Genomic DNA, 17,908 nt, shown 5'->3' on the forward strand with positions numbered 1-17,908 from the left:
GGCTTGAGCACATGTTGACTGAGCTCATGGGAGGAGGCTGGGGGCCGTTGTGGGGACATGTGACCCTGAGGGGCAAGGATATGGTTAAGCACATAAAATCACGAGCATCTCCAAGACATCGAGTCCCTTCTAGCCCCCAGAACCGGGGTTTGAATGCCACTGCATATTCTCCACGAGTCTGGGGAGACCTCAGCGCCATTCAGAGTTAGGAAGTTTCCCCTTTTTCCAGTCCCAGTCAGCTCCCTGTGTGGTCCTGGCTGGCTCTGCCCTCCGTAAGCCTAGTTCCTCCTCCACGTGACACTCTTGAGGACCGGGCACAGCCTCCGCCCGGCTGAAGGCCTCCGCTCCTTGTTGAACTCAGTCTTTCGTGAGTATGTGGACAGGGGAGTGTCTTGCTTTGGAAGAAGTAACTCTAAACAGCTGTGTTTTTGGAGGCCTTGGCGAAAGAAATGAAATGTCAAACTCAAGGGCCTGGCCCAAGGCAGGGAGTCTAATCCTTCCCCGATTTGTTAAACCGAGATGTGCAACGGCTGCCCCCGCAGGGTGAGGGTGAACCAGAAGTGATCCCGTCCTCGCCTGGGCTGCAGGCTGGATTTGGGGGCCACAGTGGACCATGGAACCTCGCAGTGTGTTAGGCGGCCGCCCCAGGTGTGTGGCAGAAGTGCACAGATCTCTGGAGGAAGGACCCTTCATCCTGGACTTCAGCTATTTGTATAGTTTTTAAATTACAATAACAAAATATAGACAAAGATGGCCACGTACCCAAGGAAATGACAGCATGATTGAGAACCAGCAGAATAGTAGACCCACAAGTACCTCAGATCCTGGAATGACCAGACACAGACTGTGCATTGTTTTACCGTTTTAAAGAATGAAAAGACAAACTTGAAAATATCTGCAGGGAACAGGAAACGTTAAAATGAGCCCTGGCAGATTTTACAGTGAATCAAAACTGAAAAATATAATAGCTGAAGTCAGAGTTCAGTAGGGAGGCTGACACAGCTGAAGAGGACTGGAGGAAAGCTCAGAAGAGTCCAAAATGCTGCAAGGCGGTGCGGAGCGGGGTGCTGTCAGGTGAGCTGTGGGATGTTCAGCCAAGCTCACTGCTTTCACTCCGATTGGCACACACCCGCACCCCTACCCTCCACCTTGGGCTCTTGGAGAACCGCCCAGCACACCCACCTGTGGGTAACCCAATCCAGCCTTTCCAGTTCAGTTGGTCGCCAAGTCTCCTTGCACTCCGGCTCATAAGCATCTTTGAAATACTCAATTTCCTCCACCTCTCAGGCCACTCTGGGTCCAGGTGCCACCAGTCCCAGCCTGCGGGCAGCCAAGCCTCGCCACAGGCTTCTGTCATCCCCACCCAGTCAGGCCCCTTCCATCCATTCCTCAGCGTCTTCCTGAAAGCCTCCTATGTCTTGGGATAAAGCCCAAGTCTTTCTGTGGCCCTGCCCGCGAAGAGCCAGCGAAGAGCCAAAGTCAAGTTCATGCCAGCCTGCATAGAGACACTTCTAGAGGATCTAGGTAAAAGCCATGTAATCTTTAATTCATTAATTTTATTACATTCTCAAATTTCAAATGATGTATTGCACAAAATATATTAATTTAGAACCGTTCTTTTTCACTCCTTTTGCAAAAAAAAATTAAATCAGTTCTTCATGTGTGTCATTGGCATCAGGGTTTGGTTGCCCAAGGGACCACCTCTGGGTCAGCTGACCGATTATCGTGGGTCCACTGGCTAAACAGTTTGAGATACAGCAGCACCTCTGGGTTCCATGTGTGACGCTGTCACTGGAAAGTTTATCCAAAGCCACAAGTGCCATTGGCACAACATTCAGGCAGCTGGGTTTTAAAAATCAATGGTGTAGGAGTGTGTGACCCCAACGCTTCCCTCCCAGTGCTGAGACCTTAGAGCCCGTGCTTGCCCCGCATCCCACCGTTGCAAAGTCTCAGGTCACATGTCACACCCTCAAGGAATAATTACTAACTCTTTATTGTTTCCTTGCCTTTTTATCCCTTACCTGTTCCACTAGGGGACCTCCAAGCGTCCCATCGACACTGCCTGGGGTTGTTTAGGTTTGAGCGTGTCTTCCCCCAACAGTACTGGGCAGCTCTAAAGAACTGAGCGAGCCTCCGTATCACGAGATGTGTAACAACTCCAATGCAAGAGGATGCTCTCACTTCTGAAAGATTATTTTTTTGGGAAAAAACTCTGCCTTATATTCAGACCCATAGGGTTCTTAGAACCTGAATTCCGGGAGTCCTGGTGTCTGGCCGTGTGGCGGCCTGGCCTGGGTCCCTCTCCCCTCCCCAGCACTGCTCACACAGCACTCCAGCTCCTGCCGTGGGCCCTGCTTCCCGGGACTCCCAGGCGCTGCAGAGGGAGCAGCGTACCTGCACTGTACAGACAAGACCCAGGCTGGGGGACGCCAAGGGCAGCCTAAGCGGGGCAAGGCGCGCCTGCTGTTGTGGGGGAATTCTCTGCCAGGTCCCCATGCTCGTGACCCCTGAACAGGCACTCACATCCCCCTTCCCCTGGCTTTACCCCACCCTGCTGGCCTTGCTGGGGTCCCGAGGAGCCACCAGGCCTAGGACAACGCCCCCCAACCCCCATGGTCTGGGGTCCACTTCTTGTTCCCTGGGACTCTGGGTAAGTGGTATGCCTTCTTGGAGCCTCAGTTTCCTCATCTGAAAAATGGAGAAAACTCGTGACCATTGCAGGTCAGCCAGGCCACGAAGCACCTGGCTCACAGGCTCGGTGACCTTCCCGCCCTATCGCCCTGGCCTCTGCTCTTGGGTTTCACATGTGCCTTCCTCAGGGCCAGAGTGTCCCTCAGAGGGAGACTCTTCTCTCTACAAACAGCCCAGCTGACTTTGGGGGGACACCCTGCCTCTGCCAGGTGCATGGGGCTGGGGGCAGGTAGAGGGTTCTGATCAGGTGGCCCCAGGCAGTGGCTAGCGCTGGGGGTGTGTGCCTGCTCAGCCACCACTCCTGCTGGGCTCAGCTGGGGGTGGCAGGATGAGGCCTTGGGCCCTGGGTATCCATCACACACTTCAGCCCTCCAGACCCGAGGCTACAGGGCCCCACAGCCCCCTGGGAGAGCTGTCCCCACCCACAGCCCATGGGACTGGAGAGGCCCAAGTCATGGGTAGGAGGGAGCTGTCTGTGAACACAGCCCTGGGTCTGGGGCCATTCTGGCCCAGAGCCCTGAGGTCGGAGCTGACCCTTGGCTCCCTGACCCAGGCCTGAAGTCCCTTCCTCTTGGCTCCTCTGGGAGCCCTTGGACCACTGGCTGCTTGGACACCAGCTCCCAGACGCAGAGAAAGCCGGTAGAAGGCGTCCGTCCCCACCCTGCCCCCCTCCTTGGCTGAAACACCTCTTCACCAAAAACTTTCCCCTTTATTAATCACCTCACATTTCTATGATACAACCAGGAAGGTGGGTCAGGAACCGAGCTGAGTGAAAGCAAGCGAGCGGGAGCTCTTGAGCCACATTATTCAAAAGAGCATGGCAGCCACAATGGAGATGGCAGCGCGATGCAGGGTCGGGCTGAGGCGAGGCCTTGGGCGAGCCCTTCACCAGTATACCTCACATCCCGGCATCTTAGCCTTGGTGGGGCCTGGAGCCCCCAGCTCCAGGTAATCCTGCCTCTAGGTCCTCGGGAGCTTGGGGATTGGCGTATAGACCCCAGGTGTGCAGATGGTAGGGACTGGCCAGAGCTGAGCTGGAGAAAAAAGGTCCTCCCAGTCTCCCAGCCTGAGGGACGCTCAGCGGGTTCCTTCCCCGGGGGAGGCCTCGGTGGCCTCGCTGGGCGCCTGGCCTATGTCCTGCTCAGCCTCTGAACTCAGCCCAGACTTGGCCCTGCAGGCACTGGGGAGGAGCCGCCACAGGCACGTGGCTCCGGCCTGCAGGCCCTGCTGGGGGTGCTGTCCCTGGTCCAGTCAGACCTGCAGGCCCTGCTGGGGGTGCTGTCCCTGGTTCAGTCAGACCTGCAGGCCCTGCTGGGGGTGCTGTCCCTGGTCCAGTCAGACCTGCAGGGCCCGGGGGAGAAGGAGCAAAGGAGGGGAGCCCTGGTGGGTGGCCCACCCCAAGGTGGCTTGGCTGTGGCATTGGCAGGCCTGAGCAGGGGAGGCTCAGAGCTTGGCCCGGGGGTGGCTCTGCAGCAGAGCACGCATGTCCAGGAGTGCGTTCTCCAGGTAGTGCGCCAGGCGGACAGCGTTGGTCTCAGCACAGCTGTTGTAGGCCGACACGGAGAAGTTGATGTGGGCCTCCATGGGGTTATAGCAGACACCATAGCCGTCTGGGACCACGGGCCCAAAGAACATGACACAGTCTGTCTTGGCAGGGACCTGGGGACAGCACAGGACCAAGGCTCTCATCTTTACCCCGCCGGCTACCCCCAGCCCCACGGTAGCTCTGCTCCAACTGTGCTCTGCCTCAGGTGCCCCGTTCTCTTCTCCAGCAACCTGGTTACTCGCGCTCATCCTTTAGGGGCAGTTCTGGTGTCATCCCTCTGCGGAGCCTTCCTTGACCTTCCTGCAGGGGGCTTCAACTGCTCCCTCCCTGGGACTCCCTGGACCCCCCAGCACTTCCTGGGGGGGGGGGGGTCACTAGCCCCTGGGGCAGGGCCAGTGGTCTGTCCCTGATGTGTCCCGTGCCCAGTACAGGCTGGCACGGATCACACATTCCTTCATGTCTGACCAGTGAATGAATGAAGCTGATTCTCCTGTTGGGGGGGAGGGGGGTCCCAGTGAAGCCCCTGACCCTAGCTCTTCTGCCAGAACTCAGCTTCTTCTCAGTGGGCCTGTCGTGGCCTGGGTGGGCCACATCACTAAGGTCTGACCACGTTCTAGACTGGAGCTCCATTCAGTGCAGCCTGTGTCCAGCTCTAGCTCCAGTGGGTTCTTCTCCATCCCCCCAGGGCAGTGGCAGAGGCCCAGAGGGCAGGGACCCCTAGATGGCTCTGGGGCAATGGCCCACCTGGCTGGTGGAGAGGTTGAAGTGCATGGCAATGGCGTAGGAGGTGTCCATGAAGATGTCTGGCATGCTCACCAGGTCCTCAATGGCCTGTAGCTTCAGGCCCAGCAGGTGCCGGTCAAAGGCCTCCCCGCGGATGGCCTGCAGGAGGGGGAGCTGTCAGGAGCAGGGGCCGCGGGCCCACAGGGTGCTGCTGCCCTCCTCAGAACCCGTGGCAGCAACACCTCTTTCATCCACTGGCCCCTTGGACTCATGAGACCAGAGCAGCCAGGCAGGAGAGCCCTCACTTCACAGATGGGGAAACTGAGGCCCAGGGAGGCAGGACACTGCAAGATTTAAGAGCATAGGCCTGGAGCTGGGTGGCCTGGCCCCATCCCGGCTGTGGGATCTTGGCAGGTCACTTATATCTTGGAGCCTCAGTGTTTTCATCTGTACGATGGGGACTGTCACTGAACTCCCCTCATGGGATGTCTGCATGTAAGATGGGCAGAGCCTGGCAAACACAGGTGCTCGGAGCCAGAGCAGATGGGAGCCCAGCCCTGCATCCCCTTGACTGCAGCACAAGCCGTCAAAGGGCAGGAACCCCACTGTCTGCCAGACCGTGCACACCCTCAGCCTCCTGGCTCCAGGGGTACTGGGGAGAGAGCATGACACAAGAGCCAGAGGCCACGCCAGGACAGGGCAGCCACTGGGCTCAGCCTCTGTTTCTCCAACTTAAAAATGGGGATATTCAGCCTCGCTCCGGGTGCACCAAAGCTCAGGGGAGGGATGGCTGATGCTGAGAGGGTGAGCAGCCATTTGCTGCAGGAATGGACAGACAGGTGGGAAATGTCACAGGTCAAGCAAGTAGGGACAAGAGGGGCTTACTCACCCGATCAGTGTAGGCTCGGTGGGCCTGCACTGCCTTCCGTAGCAGCTCCACCTTCTGCTGCCCCTGGGGGGTGAGGGTAGGAGGGAGTTGCTGTCCCTGCCCTGTCCCTGCTGCCCACCTTGGCAGCCCACTCCCCACCTGGACCTAGATGCTGAGCTCCTTGAGAGCAGGAACCGGAACTGCCATCTCTCTAGTCAGTCCCCAGCCAAGGCCTGAATAGGGCAAATGCTCATTGCCGATGAGCAAATGAACGAATAATTCCTTTTTCTCTTTGGCTGCCAGAAAGCTCAGGACTAAACTCATGGCTCCTTTTTCTGTTAGATTCCCACTGCTCACCATAGTAGGTACTCAATGCACGTGTCGACAGAATGAACAGGAAGGGAGAGAGCTCAGGCCCAGCGCCCCCATCCTCACCCCAGACCTCTCACCGCCACATTGGAATCATCCATGGCTTTGACGAAGGTCAGCGAGTCTGTGGAGGCTGAGCGGATGGTGTCGGTACGGCCCAGGTGAAACATGCGCAGGGAGGCGCTTTCGTACGTGGCACAGGCCTGCCCATAGATCCTGGGTGGGAGACGGCGCTAAGCACACCCCTGGCAGGTCGCCCCCACCTCTGCCCCAGGTCTCAGCCCTCCCTCACGGGCAGGCAGGGCAGGGTGCACCTGTAGTAGGCCAGCTGCAGTGCCATCTGGATGAAGGCATCCGGGCTCAGCTTCTCCGACTTGGGGAAGTCCTTCCCAAAGTGATGGAACATCATGACAGTGAGGTCCAAGTCCTGGATCATGCTGGGGCGGGAGAGGGCAGGTGAGGAGCAGGCACCTGGTGGCCCTGCCAACCCCAGGGAGGGCCCAAGAGCGGTCTCAGAATGAGCCAGGTATAACGATAGCCCCGACGGGAGGCTGTCAGGCCTGCGGCCCAGCGCCCAGCACCTACATGCTGAGGTTCTGCTTGGCCTTCTCGATGTCGCTCTTGATCTCAGGGGTGATGTTGAAGCGCAGCTTTTTGGGCATGGGCAGGGGCACCATGGGAGACCGCACGAGCTCAGGCTTCTTCCTGCAGGAGACACGGGGCCTCAGGCTCGTGCTGGTGCTTGGGGAGCCTAGCCCACCCCTGCGATTGGGGTGGGGAGGATGCGTCCCTGAAGCTGGAGGGGGCCAGCCCCAGGAGACTCCTGGGTTTGCTTTTCTGAAAACTGTTTCACTCCAGCTTTCAAGTGGCCAAACGGAGGAGGCCAGGAGAGGGGAAGAGACTTGTCCAAGGTCACGGAGCTGGGAAGTGGCAAAGCCAGAATTCCAACCCAGGTCTGACTGACTCTAAAACCCAGGCCTTCTTCTGGCTCCCTTGGAAGAAACAGATTCCCAGGCGTAAGGGAGGAGCCAGTCTGTTGCCTATGTGTCACCTGTCACTGGAGCTGGGGACCTGGGTGGAGAGTGGCAGAACTACACTCACGTGAATTCAATGACGTGGTCCACAAGGGCAATGATGGGGGGCCCCTCTGCTGCTGCGTGCTCATAAACGAGCCCACAGGAGCCGTCCTCGGCCACGATGAACTGTGGAGGGAAACGGGGCATTAGCCAGGCCCCCGGAACCGCTCTCTGGCTGGGTCCAGTGGGAAGAGCCTCTCTAAAGCCACCTAAGGGGTTGTGCTGACATTACTGTTATGAACAACGGCTAACACTCAGCGGGGGCCCATCCCAGGCCATGTCACGCACGTCCCGTGCTGACATACCCCACTGAGTCCCTGCAGCTACCCTTCCGGGAGTCCTACCACCACCCCATTTCACAGATGCAGAGACGGAAAGTCATGGCTGAGATCGCACTGCTCTGCCTGGCCCACATCGCAGGCTCTCTCTGACGTGCTGCAGGGGTGAGTTGGGGGTGACAGCAGTTTCTGGGCCAGGCCCAGTAATGACATGCTGATGGTCTGGTAATTACAGCCGCGTTCACCTGCTGGCTTCCCACCAGCTTTACAAGCTGGGAGGCCGGGACGCCCAGGTGGAGGGGCAGGAAGTCCCGAGGCTGCAGTGGGCTGAATTTGGGTGTGTGTCTGGGGTGGGAGTCATGGCCCAGCCGGGTCCTCACCTGCAGCGTCTTGTCGAACCAGCGGTTGCCACTGTTGATCTTGCTGCCCCCACCGTGGAGCATCTGGCCGGCCACGCGGCTGCGGTACACGTCCTCTGAGACCCGAGGCACGGGCGCGTCCAGGCACACGGTGAAGATGCTTTTCTGGATGGAGCGCACCGAGTCTCGGTTCACCTTGTCTGTGGAGGCATGGTGGGGGAGACGCAAGACGGGGAGAGTGTCAGGCCTGGGGAGGCCTCGGAGGCCTCCAGAACATTCACCGAGTGCTAAGAGCTGGCTTCAGAGCTGGATACTCACTAGGGCCCTGCAGCACCCCGTGAGGCAGGGCCCAACACCTGACCCACTTTAGAAGCGAGGAAACAGAAGCCCAGGGTCAGTGCGGCAGTCTGACTCTGGGGATGACGCCCGTGACCAACAGAGGATTTGGGGGGAATGGGGAGGTAAAGGTGGGCTCCTCAGTCTGAGGACTGGACTCTCATTGCAACTTGCTACTTAATAGAGGGAAACTAAATTAACCCAACTGAGCCCAGGATCCTCATCTGAGAGATGGAGCCGACAACACCCAACCTGAGTTGAGAGGACTCATTGAGAAATGTGGCCGCCCAGGGCCTAGTGTGGGCAGAGGCTGGGATGTGGGCCTCCCTCCCTTCCCCATGCCCTCCCGGGGCACCTTTGATGAGGGTGTTGTAAGCCTTGGCCCAGGAGTTGCGGTGGTTGGAGGTGAGGATGCCCACGGGCTCTTTGTTGGTCTGCAGTGACGAGTTCCAGATCTTCTCCAGCTGCGTGAAGATCTGATCGGAAGTCAGGGGCGTCCCATCGCTGTGGTACACATCCAGCTCAAAAAACTGTCAGGGTACAGGCAGGTGGAGAGAAGGGGGCTGGTGGGGTCTCAGACTGGCAGCAGTCACCTCCCACCCCAGCCGCCTCCTGGCCTTGGCAGCCCAGAGGTCACAGCCAGCACCGTCCCAGGCCCCGAGGAGGGGATGGGGTCAGGCCAAAGGTGAGACGGGGAGGACGTCCCTGCATTGCTCTCCCCAGGCTGTGGGGTAGGCCCACAGCCCCTCCTGCCCTCCGTCAGGCCAGGGCCTCGCCGGGCCCCAGTGGAGATGCCCAGGGCATGCCTATCCTGGGGAGTCCAGGGGCAGGCGAACTGGGGAAGCTGACTTTTGGCCTGGCCGCCTCCTCCCTGGTAGCGGCGTGGGGGTGAGGCCTCAGGGGGCCCACCCACTTGGTAGTTGTGCACCACGGTGATGTGCATGGGCGGCTTCTTGGTCTTGCTGAAGTTGATGACCGAGTCCTGCTTGGGGCCCGGCACGCGGCAGGAGGACAGGATCTGATAGTACTGGTTCATGCACAGCGGCTTTCCCCCCAGGTACTCCACGGGCAGGGTCTCGCTGTGGGGGCAGGGGCATGGTCAGTGGGGAGGAGGGCAGGACCAACAGGGAGCTGCTGGGCCAGGCCGCGGGGGCTCACATAGCAGTGTCGCGCCCCTCACGTCCCTACTCCCACTCAGCATGAGCAGGGGGTCTGTCAGGGCTGGGCTGGGGTCAGGAGGCCTGCATTCCACCCTGGACAGGCCCTGCTTGTGAGTCACCCCGGATACTCCCTTCCCTTCTCTGCACTTCAGTTTGACACAGAAGACATGAAGAAGCGAGTCAACTCCCGAGGTCCTCTTTGGCTGGGATGCCAATTCCAGGGTCTCTCGGGATGTCACCAGGAAGAGGTCCCAGCAGCTGGAGCAGAGTACCTAGGCATCCCAATGCCCATGCTCTGTCTCCCTAACCCCAAAAGAGGCCAGGCCAACAGGAAGAGAAAGGCACCGGGCTCTGGGTCTGCCCAGCACACGGGCTGACGTCCTGGGCCAGGGCTTGGGGCTGGGCTGTCGCTGGGTGAATAATTAGGTGGGTGGGGCAGGGGCAGGGCAGGGCTGCTCACTTGTCAACCATGGCCTTGAAATCCAACACACCCTCGATCAATTTGGCAGCAAACCTGGGGAAACCAATCAGAGATCAGAAGCTGTGTGAACGTTCCAACCAAAGGAGGTCCCTGGGTCAGACGCCCGCTGGGTGAAGGGAGAGGCCGAGGCAGGAGAGGAGACGAACCGCTCCACTCCTCAGGCGCTGCTGCAGGGTGCTGGGCCGAGTCCAGGCGCAGGACCTGTGTTCAAGTCCCAGCTCACCCTTCTGAACCTGCTTTCTTCTAATTTCTAGTGGGAGGACTGTCAGGAGGGCTCAGGGAGATGCTGGTGGCCAAGCACCTAACAGGATTTAGGTGCTAATAAATGGCAGCATGATTATGGCTGGATTACGGGTCAGTACTGGCTGATTCCACCCCAAAGGGCCTGAGGCTCTGGTCCATATAGCCTAGAGTCTGGAAGGAGGTCACCCAGCTCTGAAGCATCAGTTATGGAGGGACCTGGGACCTCGGGGCAGGGGGAGTGGGACTGGGAGGGCAGTGGCTTGTGGTGTCCCCTTAGCTATGTCCCTTCCTGTTTCTGGGCCTCTGTGTCCCCCAGGCCACCTCCCTCAAGCTGGCCTTCCTCCCTGGACTGTCTGGGCCACACCAACCATGCCTAATGCCTGGGGCTGCCCCTGACCCCCAACATGGGGAACATGGGCTAGAGTTCCTGGCCCTGAACCCCTGGCCCTTCCCGGGGAGCCCTGGTCCCTTTAAGAGAAGCAGGTGGTGGCTGTGAGTGGCTAGCCCTTGGGCAGGAGATCCCTGTCACTGGTATTTTTATCCTAGGTAGGACTGGAACAGAGGCCAGGGCAAGTGACATGGCCGAATGTGGAAAAAGGGACTGTGTACAAAGGTCACCCTGGAGCCAGCTGAGAAGAGAGGGAAGGAGGGGTGAAGAGCCAGAATTGGGGAGAGGGGTAGCTTCAGGCACAGGGGGAGGGGAGGGACCTGGTCCCCAGTTTGGTGGTTAACAGTTATGAAGCTTTGGAGCCGGGAAAACCTTGCTGCCTGTCCCGGATTGGCTAATTCTGAGAGGTGATTTTGGGCAGGTCCCTTCACTGCTCTGAACCTCAGTTTCCCCATCTGTAAAATAGGGATGATGTTCCCTACTTCATAAGGCTGTTTGTGGGGATGAAAGACAATGAACAGGGCTGGGGCCCCTCCAGTCTCCTGGGGGAAGTGGCCCTCAGGGCCCTGAAAATGCCTGGAGCCCTGCTCCTGCTGCCCCCTGGCCCTGCCCCAGCCTCGGCCACTCACCGGAGCTGTCCCTGCAGATCCACAAAGTCCTGCTTGGGCAGCATTACACCAGGGCTGGAGTAGATGACCAGGGGCTGGCGGTACTGGAGGTAGGCTGTCTTAAGCCACCACTCGGACAGCTGGGCAAAGAACCAGAGCCTGTGAGGAGGGGTGGGCAGGGACCTGGTGCCCCATAGCCACCAGGCCCAGGGGACCAGGCTGGGCCCCCTCTGGCCTCTCTATGGAGCACAGATTCTCAAAGTGAATGCTCAGATCTAGAACCCCCACCCGCCTAAACCCACCAGCAGCATTCCATCATCTTCCCCTCAGCCTGAGCCAACCAGCATTAGCAAGAGAAGCAGTGAGGGAAAAGGGCTGTCAGGGAACCGGGTGGGGAGGGCGAGCGGGCAGGAGGAAAGAGGCAGCAATGTGAATCCTTTTGCTTTATCTTACAAATCTTTAGTCAATGATTTTACTACTTTTAGAAATAAAAATGTATGTCTGATAGACAGAAAGGAAAAAAGATACATAAAAAGGAAGTCTGCAGAAGGCGTCTCCATGGAGACAGGAGCCCAGGGCTCAGTGCGGCCCTTGGGACCCTGGTCCTCTGTGGCCTCAGTGTCGTGGGCGGCAGAGTGGGGAGTGGACACCCGCCTGGACCTCAAGGTCAGGGAGATCTGGAGGAAGCTCACTGTGAGCATAAATCATCGCACTAGTGACAAGATGTGGGTGACCCACTCTGCATCTCCACCCAGCGATCTGGCCTTTGCCAGAGGTGAGGCTGTTTCCACCAGGTGAGCAGTGTCTCTCTGGGGACCAGCCATGGACATGCTGTGACAGGCTCCCGTCTTGGGGCTGTGTAACTCACCCTTGGGCCTTATGTGCTGACTGCAACATCCCCTCGCTGTGCCCCAGAGCACAGGGCCAGTACAGCCCTCTCTGGCAGGTCCCTCAATCCCTGGAGACCGGGCTCCCACTGTGTTTCCTCATCCCATCTCAAACAGCAGTGGGACGTGCCTCTTCACCACAGATTCCCCTTGGGGACCTGATGGCCTGTGGCACCAGGCCACTAGTCTTGAGCCTTTGGCAAGAGGCAAGGGAGGGCAACATGCCCAGGTTGCACAGCAGATCACTGGGCAACTGCTGTCTGCTGACTTGTGGCCAGAGAACATGGTCCCTGATCAGCCAGATCTCCTCTATAGCTTGGGACCTCCCTGAGAGCTGCTGTGTGGCTCTGGGCTTTCAATCTACCTCTCTGGGCCTCTGTTTCCTCATCTATAGATCAGAGAGGGGCAGCTAGGAGCTTCTTCCCCTTGGGGACAGCTGGGCTGCCCTTTAGCCAGGGGCCCTCCTCCACCAGGGATCTCAGAGCTTCTGGCCACAGTTCAGGAAATGGGGGGAACCCTGCAGATGTGGGCATTCTCCCAGAGAGAATCTGCTGGGCAGTGGCAGAGCCCTTTAAGGGGCCCTGTGAGTGTGGAAGGTGGGACCTCACCCCTTTAGCCAGAAGCTTCTGTTTGAAGAGGAGTTCTGGGCTAAACAAAGTTGGAAAACTGCCGGACCCCAGACTCTCTAAGCACCTTCTGGGGCCAGCTGCCTGATTCCAGAGACTGAGGCCCGGACCTGCTGAGGCTCAGAACGCACGGCCCACCCTCCTCTGTGCAGCCCCCACTCCCCTCATAGCGCCTCCCACTTTATTGTTCCAGAACTGGCTCGGTTCCCTCCCGCACCTGTCTTCCCCGGCCATCCCCATCTCTCCCTCCCCCAGTGCAGTTACGTCAGGCCAGAACTGCTCCCCCCGCCCCCGGCCCCCAGCAGCAAGGGCCACTGGTGCTGCTTCTAACACACGTCCTGGCCCGAAAGCCTTTCTACCCTGTCTGCGCCAGCCTCTCCCTCGGGCGATGGCGCCAGCCTCTCCCTCGGGCGATGGCACCAGCCTCCCCACCTGCCTCCCACCCCACTTTCGCTTCCCTCCCGGCATCCAGGGTGGTCTTTTTCACTCTATGTTGAGGCATAAGACGCATACAGAAAAGTGCATGGAGCATCAGTGTAGACACATTTCCACAAGCTGAACGCACTGGCGGACAGATTGAGACACAGAACCAGGGCGATCTGTCACAAACACCACAAATGCCCTGCTTGAAGCCAGCCTGTGGCCCCCTCTGAGCTCAAGCCCAAGTGACTTCTCCGGGCACCCCTGCCCTTGCTCTCCACTCCAGCCTCTGTCCCCAAGCAGGCCGGGCTGTTGGACCTTTGTCCACGGTGTTCCCTTGTTCTCACTCACCCAGTTCTCCGTCTTCCTGGCCCTGCGCTCCAGCCCTTTCTGCAGGCGCTCCCCCACGCCCCCTGAGGTCTGAAACTCTTCCACCAGCTGCTTGGTTTGGGCCCACTCCTCCTCGCTCACGATGGGCTGCAGCGCCTTGAGGTAATGGTCCAGGGACTGCCGCAGCGGGGGCACGGGCAGCCGGGGCAGGGAGTCCTGGTGCGCCTTGAAGCGGCCGGAAACCCGCGTCAAGGAGGAGGGCTTGAGGAAGCCCAGGGGCTTCACCTGCAGATGGAACATCTTGATCATTCTCTCTCGGCTCTGGGAGGCCCTGGCAATCCCAAAGCTGCAGTCCTGGCACTTATGTGTCCATCCCTGGGGGCAGGGCCAGTCTCTTGGGTGGTGCCCGCCCTGGCTTCCCAGCCCAGAAGCGGTAGTTGTCCCCGCCTCTCAGCGGCTTGGAGATGCAGGTGGGGAGGGGGCGGGGGAGTGTGGCCACTGATCTTGGCAGGGCTCAGTGGAACCAAGGCAGGACGAATGGCACCTGTTGTGGATGGCACAGGTGAGGGATCTCTCACCTGTCTGGATGCACAGAGCCCCGCCTTTCTCATCCTGGGATGACGAGCCAGCCAGCAGTGAGGTGACTGCTCCCTCCCAGAGGTCCCCACTTCCTTTTCTCCCACCCTTGCCAGGTTATAAAATAAGAAGGAAGAAGAGAAAATCAGAGGGAGCCAGATGATGACAGCACCCTTCGGCGAGGGTGGAGGCCTTGGCCTTTCTCCTGTCTGTGGGGTAGGGGTAGGGGTGCCACGGGGACAGCGCTGCAGCAAGAGAGAGCTGAGCAGCCTGGCAAGGAGGGTGAGAAGTGGCAGAGTGAGAGAATCCAGGAGACTCTGGAGGCGGGCAGAAAGAGAGGCGGGAGGGTCTGAGGCTGCTGGCAGCAGTGGAGAGGCAAGTAGCAGAGGCTCCGTTCCATACCTTCTCTTTCTGCTGCCCGTCCTCCATGGCAGGACTGAGGTTCTGAGCCCTGTCTGTCTGCCTTGGCTGGATCACTAAGACTAACTGTGCTACCAAGTGGGCGAGCAGAACCTAGCAAGAGACAGCCACTTGCCCCGGCTGGAAAGAGAAAAGAGTCAAGATTCAGGGGGGAGGCAGAGACGGCAGTGGAGACTGACTCTGGTGGCTGTGGTGGCATCCAGGGTTGTGGCAGCAGCAGGAGCAGCTGCTCCACCCGCCCCAGCTTCTAGAAGCAGAGGAATCAGGAACAGGTGAGAGGGCTGGCTATAGGCACTGGAGTAGGAGAAAACCTGGAAAACTTTCTCCTTTCTTCTCTAGATGGGCCCAGTGCCAGGGAGACAAGCCAAGAGGTATTAAAAAGTTCACCTGTTGAAATCTACAAGGTCTGTTTGATGAGGGAAAACTTGGCTGGAAAGCAGAAACTGCCTGGCTGCTGAGGTTAAACCACAACCCTGAAATCAGTCCTGAAAATTGGGGTTGGTGCAGGGGAGCAGACACGGGGAAGGGCGTAAGCGCACAGTGGCTGCAAAGAGCCCTGCCCACGCCCCGTTTCCCTCCAGGCCTCCTGGGGGTCCTTCCAGGCTACCCTTCCACCAAAGCCTGGTTCTCTCGAACTTTGGCTTATTCAGCTGGGCACCAAGAGTAGAGGACTTGAGGGATTAAAAATAAACCAAAGAGGGGCTGCCCCGTGGCCGAGTGGTTAAGTTCGCGCGCTCCACTTCCGCGGCCCAGGGTTTTCACCGGTTCAGATCCTGGGTGTGGACATGGCACTGACCATCAGGCCATGCTGAGGCGGCCTTCCACATGCCACAACTAGAAGGACCCACAACTATAAATACACAACTATGTACTGGGGGGCTTTGGGGAGAAGAAGAAGAAGAAAATAACAAAATAAACCAAAGGATGCTGGCTTTGGGATTGGGCTAGATTTGAGTCACCAGATCCAGGGGATTCTGGCTAAGTCTCTCCTTGCCTCAGTTTCCCTGGCAGTAAAGTGATCAGGCCAGCCCTGGTTAGGTGGTTAAGATTTGGTGCTCTCAAGCTGGGGATCGTTTCCTGGTCAGGGAACTCCACCCTCCATCTGTCGGTTGTGACACTGTGGTGGCTGCATGTTGCTGTGATGGTGAAGGCTCTGCCACCGGTATTTCAAATACCAGCAGGGTCACCCACGGTGGATAGGTTTCAGCAGAGCTTCCAGAGTAAGACAAACTAGGAAGAAGGACCTGGCTACCCACTTCTGAAAAATTGGCCATGAAAACCCTGTCAATAGCAATGGAGCATTGCCTCATAAAGCCCAGAAGGTGAGAGGATGGTGCAGAAAGATGGGCCAGCGTCCCATTCTGCTGTACACAGGAGGTGAACCTGGCTTGACAGTATTAACAACAGAACAAGTGATCAGGCCACCCGGCAGGTCCTGGACGATGGCCTAGAGGCTGTCTGTGGGATGGGGGACACAACCCAGGTGGCAGTGGCAAGGGCGAGGTGGAGCCTTAGGGTCCTGGAAGACCTGCAACAGGCTCTCCACTACTGGCCCCAGATGGGTACTCTCAGCCCTCTGGGACCGGAATATTCTTCTTGGCCCAGAGGGAGATACAAGCGGAGATATGCTTGGAGTAGAGAGAGCAGGAATCCAAATCAGGAGAGCAGCACTGCTTGCTCCAGGGTGCCCTCGGAGGAGGACTGGAGGCTGGATGTGGCCAGGTTCGGGGAGAGACTGGTAGAGAGGGAGGGCATGGAGCTGCCACCTGCTGCCTCCCGCCAGTGCTGAAGATGTCTGAGCAGCCCAGCCCGATGCCTCCACGTGAGTTTCTCTGGCCACACACAGTTCCCCAGGAGCCATCTGACAAGCCAAAGGAGGCTGACCAGCTGGATGGGGTTGGAGAAGTGGCTCTAGCCTTGGCAGAAACGGCCCAGGCTGAGCGTGCGAAGGGTGTGTGTCAGAGAACAACCGTGAGAGAGGCACTCCCCGTCTCTCTGCTCCTTGGCTCGGGGTCTAAAGGTGAGATGCTGCCTGAGACCAAGGTGCCCACTGTCTTTTCCGGGTCGTTGGAATTTAGCGCCATCGGCCGTGGGTTCGATCCGGCCTCTGACCTTGAGCCTCAGCCTCTTGCCCGGCCAAATGGGGGAAGCCCACCTGTCGACTCCACCCCAGCGGCTGCAGGCTGGGCTGCGCGGCAGCTGCCCGGCCGCGTCGCCTCGACGGCCCGTTTCCCCCACTCGGGCGCAGGTGCACGGCTGGCCCGGCCCGCGACCCGCCCGCCCCGTCCAGGGCCCGCCAGGCCGGGCTCCCGGCAGCACTCACCACGGTCCTGGCTGCGAAGGCCAACATCCCTGCGGCCCGCCCGCGGACACACGGTCCGCTCCGCCCCCCGCACGGGACAAAGTCCGCGCCGCCGCCGCCGTCGGTGGGTCCCCGCTAGAGCTTCCGGGCCAAGATCGCCCAGTCACCGCCGCCGCCCAGGAGAGGCGGCCCCGCGCCCACCCTCGGGGCCCGGAGGGCGGCGGACTGGCAGTCCCGGGGCAGAGGACGCTCGGGGCGGGGCCTCCAGCTGGCAGCGAACCCCGCGGCTGACCGCGGGCGCGGGCGGGGCCGGGGGCGGGGCCCGGCGCAGAGAACAGTTGGGGGACGCGCGAGGCGGTGGGGCCCGGGGCGAGGGGCGGGCGGAGTGATGTCCAGCTCGCTCTCTCCCACCTCCCAGCGCCGTCCAAGCCGTTGGAGGCAGTGGTGTGCGCCCCTCTCATTCCGCTACTCTCACAGTGATAGGAAAGCACAACCAGATTGACAGGGCAATGTCCTCTGCTCTTCCTCGAGATAGGGTCAGAGCCACGCACAAAGATGGCAGGCGCGGACGGCCCCGCAAAAGCATGGCCGCCGCACTCGTTGGCCCCCCCCACCCCCCCCCCCCGAGCCGGCCGTCAGCGCGCATGCGCCGGGGCGCCCCGCACCAACATGGCCGCCGCCGCCCCGTGAGCGAGGCCGCGCGCGCCGGCCGTTGCCGGGCATGCTCCCTGAGTGCCCCGCACCAACATGGCGGGCGTCTCCGCGGGGTGACTGTAATTTTCGGTTTTCGGTTATAGCCGGCCAGTGCTCATCGCGCTTCACAAAGCTGTGAGCGCGTCGTGGGGCCGGAGAAAGGAAGGGTGGGTTCCAGGGCGAAAGGTGAGCGGGGACTGCAGGCATCCGGGCGGCTCCGGCGGGAGGAAGATGGCAGAGGGCGAGCGGCAGGCGCCGCCAGGTAGGGCGGGCTGCGGGCCGGGGGCGCGGGGGCGGTGCCAGGCGTGGGGCGGGGAAGGGGTGTGGTGTGGGGGCTCGGCAGGGGAGGGTCGGGAGACGCGGGAGCTGGAGGGGCGAGAGCCGCGGGCCCCGAGGCGGGACAGGGCTTGAGGGGCCCTCACGGGGGAGCAAGACCCGGGGCCGCGAAGGGGTGGTGGGTGGACTTGGGAGCCCGGGCTGCCCGGGGCCCGGTGGGCAGCGCCGAGGCCAGAAGGGGGGCCTTGTCCA

At 60.0% G+C, this 17,908-nt stretch overlaps 2 protein-coding genes across 5 annotated transcripts in view; one reads left to right on the forward strand and one right to left on the reverse strand.

Annotated features, from left to right (window-relative positions):
* Positions 1–3,380: 3,380 nt before the first annotated feature.
* CRAT (carnitine O-acetyltransferase) lies at positions 3,381–17,317 on the reverse strand. 4 transcript variants are annotated; one of them, XR_011432616.1, is made up of 15 exons: positions 16,709–17,312; positions 14,368–14,505; positions 13,411–13,674; positions 11,148–11,266; positions 9,867–9,920; positions 9,160–9,325; positions 8,602–8,776; positions 7,932–8,110; positions 7,299–7,399; positions 6,783–6,902; positions 6,512–6,634; positions 6,264–6,413; positions 5,850–5,912; positions 4,982–5,119; positions 3,381–4,350 (listed from the first exon to the last, which is right to left on the reverse strand). XR_011432616.1 is itself a non-coding variant. In XM_023629103.2 (15 exons), exons 2-15 carry the CDS (start codon positions 14,392–14,394, stop codon positions 4,135–4,137), a joined length of 1,881 nt encoding a protein of 626 aa, XP_023484871.1. In that variant the 5' UTR covers positions 14,395–14,505; positions 16,709–17,312; the 3' UTR covers positions 3,381–4,134. The 4 variants fall into 4 exon arrangements, 2 of the variants coding, with proteins under 2 accessions (XP_023484871.1, XP_023484870.1); XM_023629103.2 differs by having other exon boundaries at positions 6,278–6,413; XR_002803947.2 differs by lacking the exon at positions 14,368–14,505.
* Positions 17,318–17,908, forward strand: part of PTPA (protein phosphatase 2 phosphatase activator) — a 31,144-nt gene continuing 30,553 nt past the window's right edge. The window contains exon 1 of the mRNA XM_014736077.3: positions 17,318–17,642. Coding sequence (XP_014591563.2) covers positions 17,612–17,642 — 31 coding nt within the window. The 5' untranslated portion in view covers positions 17,318–17,611. The remainder of the gene's footprint in view (positions 17,643–17,908) is intronic.

This window comes from Equus caballus, chromosome 25 (genome assembly GCF_041296265.1).
Source record: "Equus caballus isolate H_3958 breed thoroughbred chromosome 25, TB-T2T, whole genome shotgun sequence".
Lineage (NCBI taxonomy): Eukaryota > Metazoa > Chordata > Mammalia > Perissodactyla > Equidae > Equus > Equus caballus.

Coding starts and splice junctions, on each gene's coding strand:
- CRAT (XM_023629102.2), bottom strand. CDS start 16,735: ATGTTGGCCTTCGCAGCCAGGACCGTG. Junction 11,267..13,410: donor CCAGGAAGACGGAGAACTGG/GTGAGTGAGAAC, acceptor TTCTTTGCCCAG/CTGTCCGAGTGGTGGCTTAA. Junction 6,635..6,782: donor GCCAAGCAGAACCTCAGCAT/GTAGGTGCTGGG, acceptor CTCCCGCCCCAG/CATGATCCAGGACTTGGACC.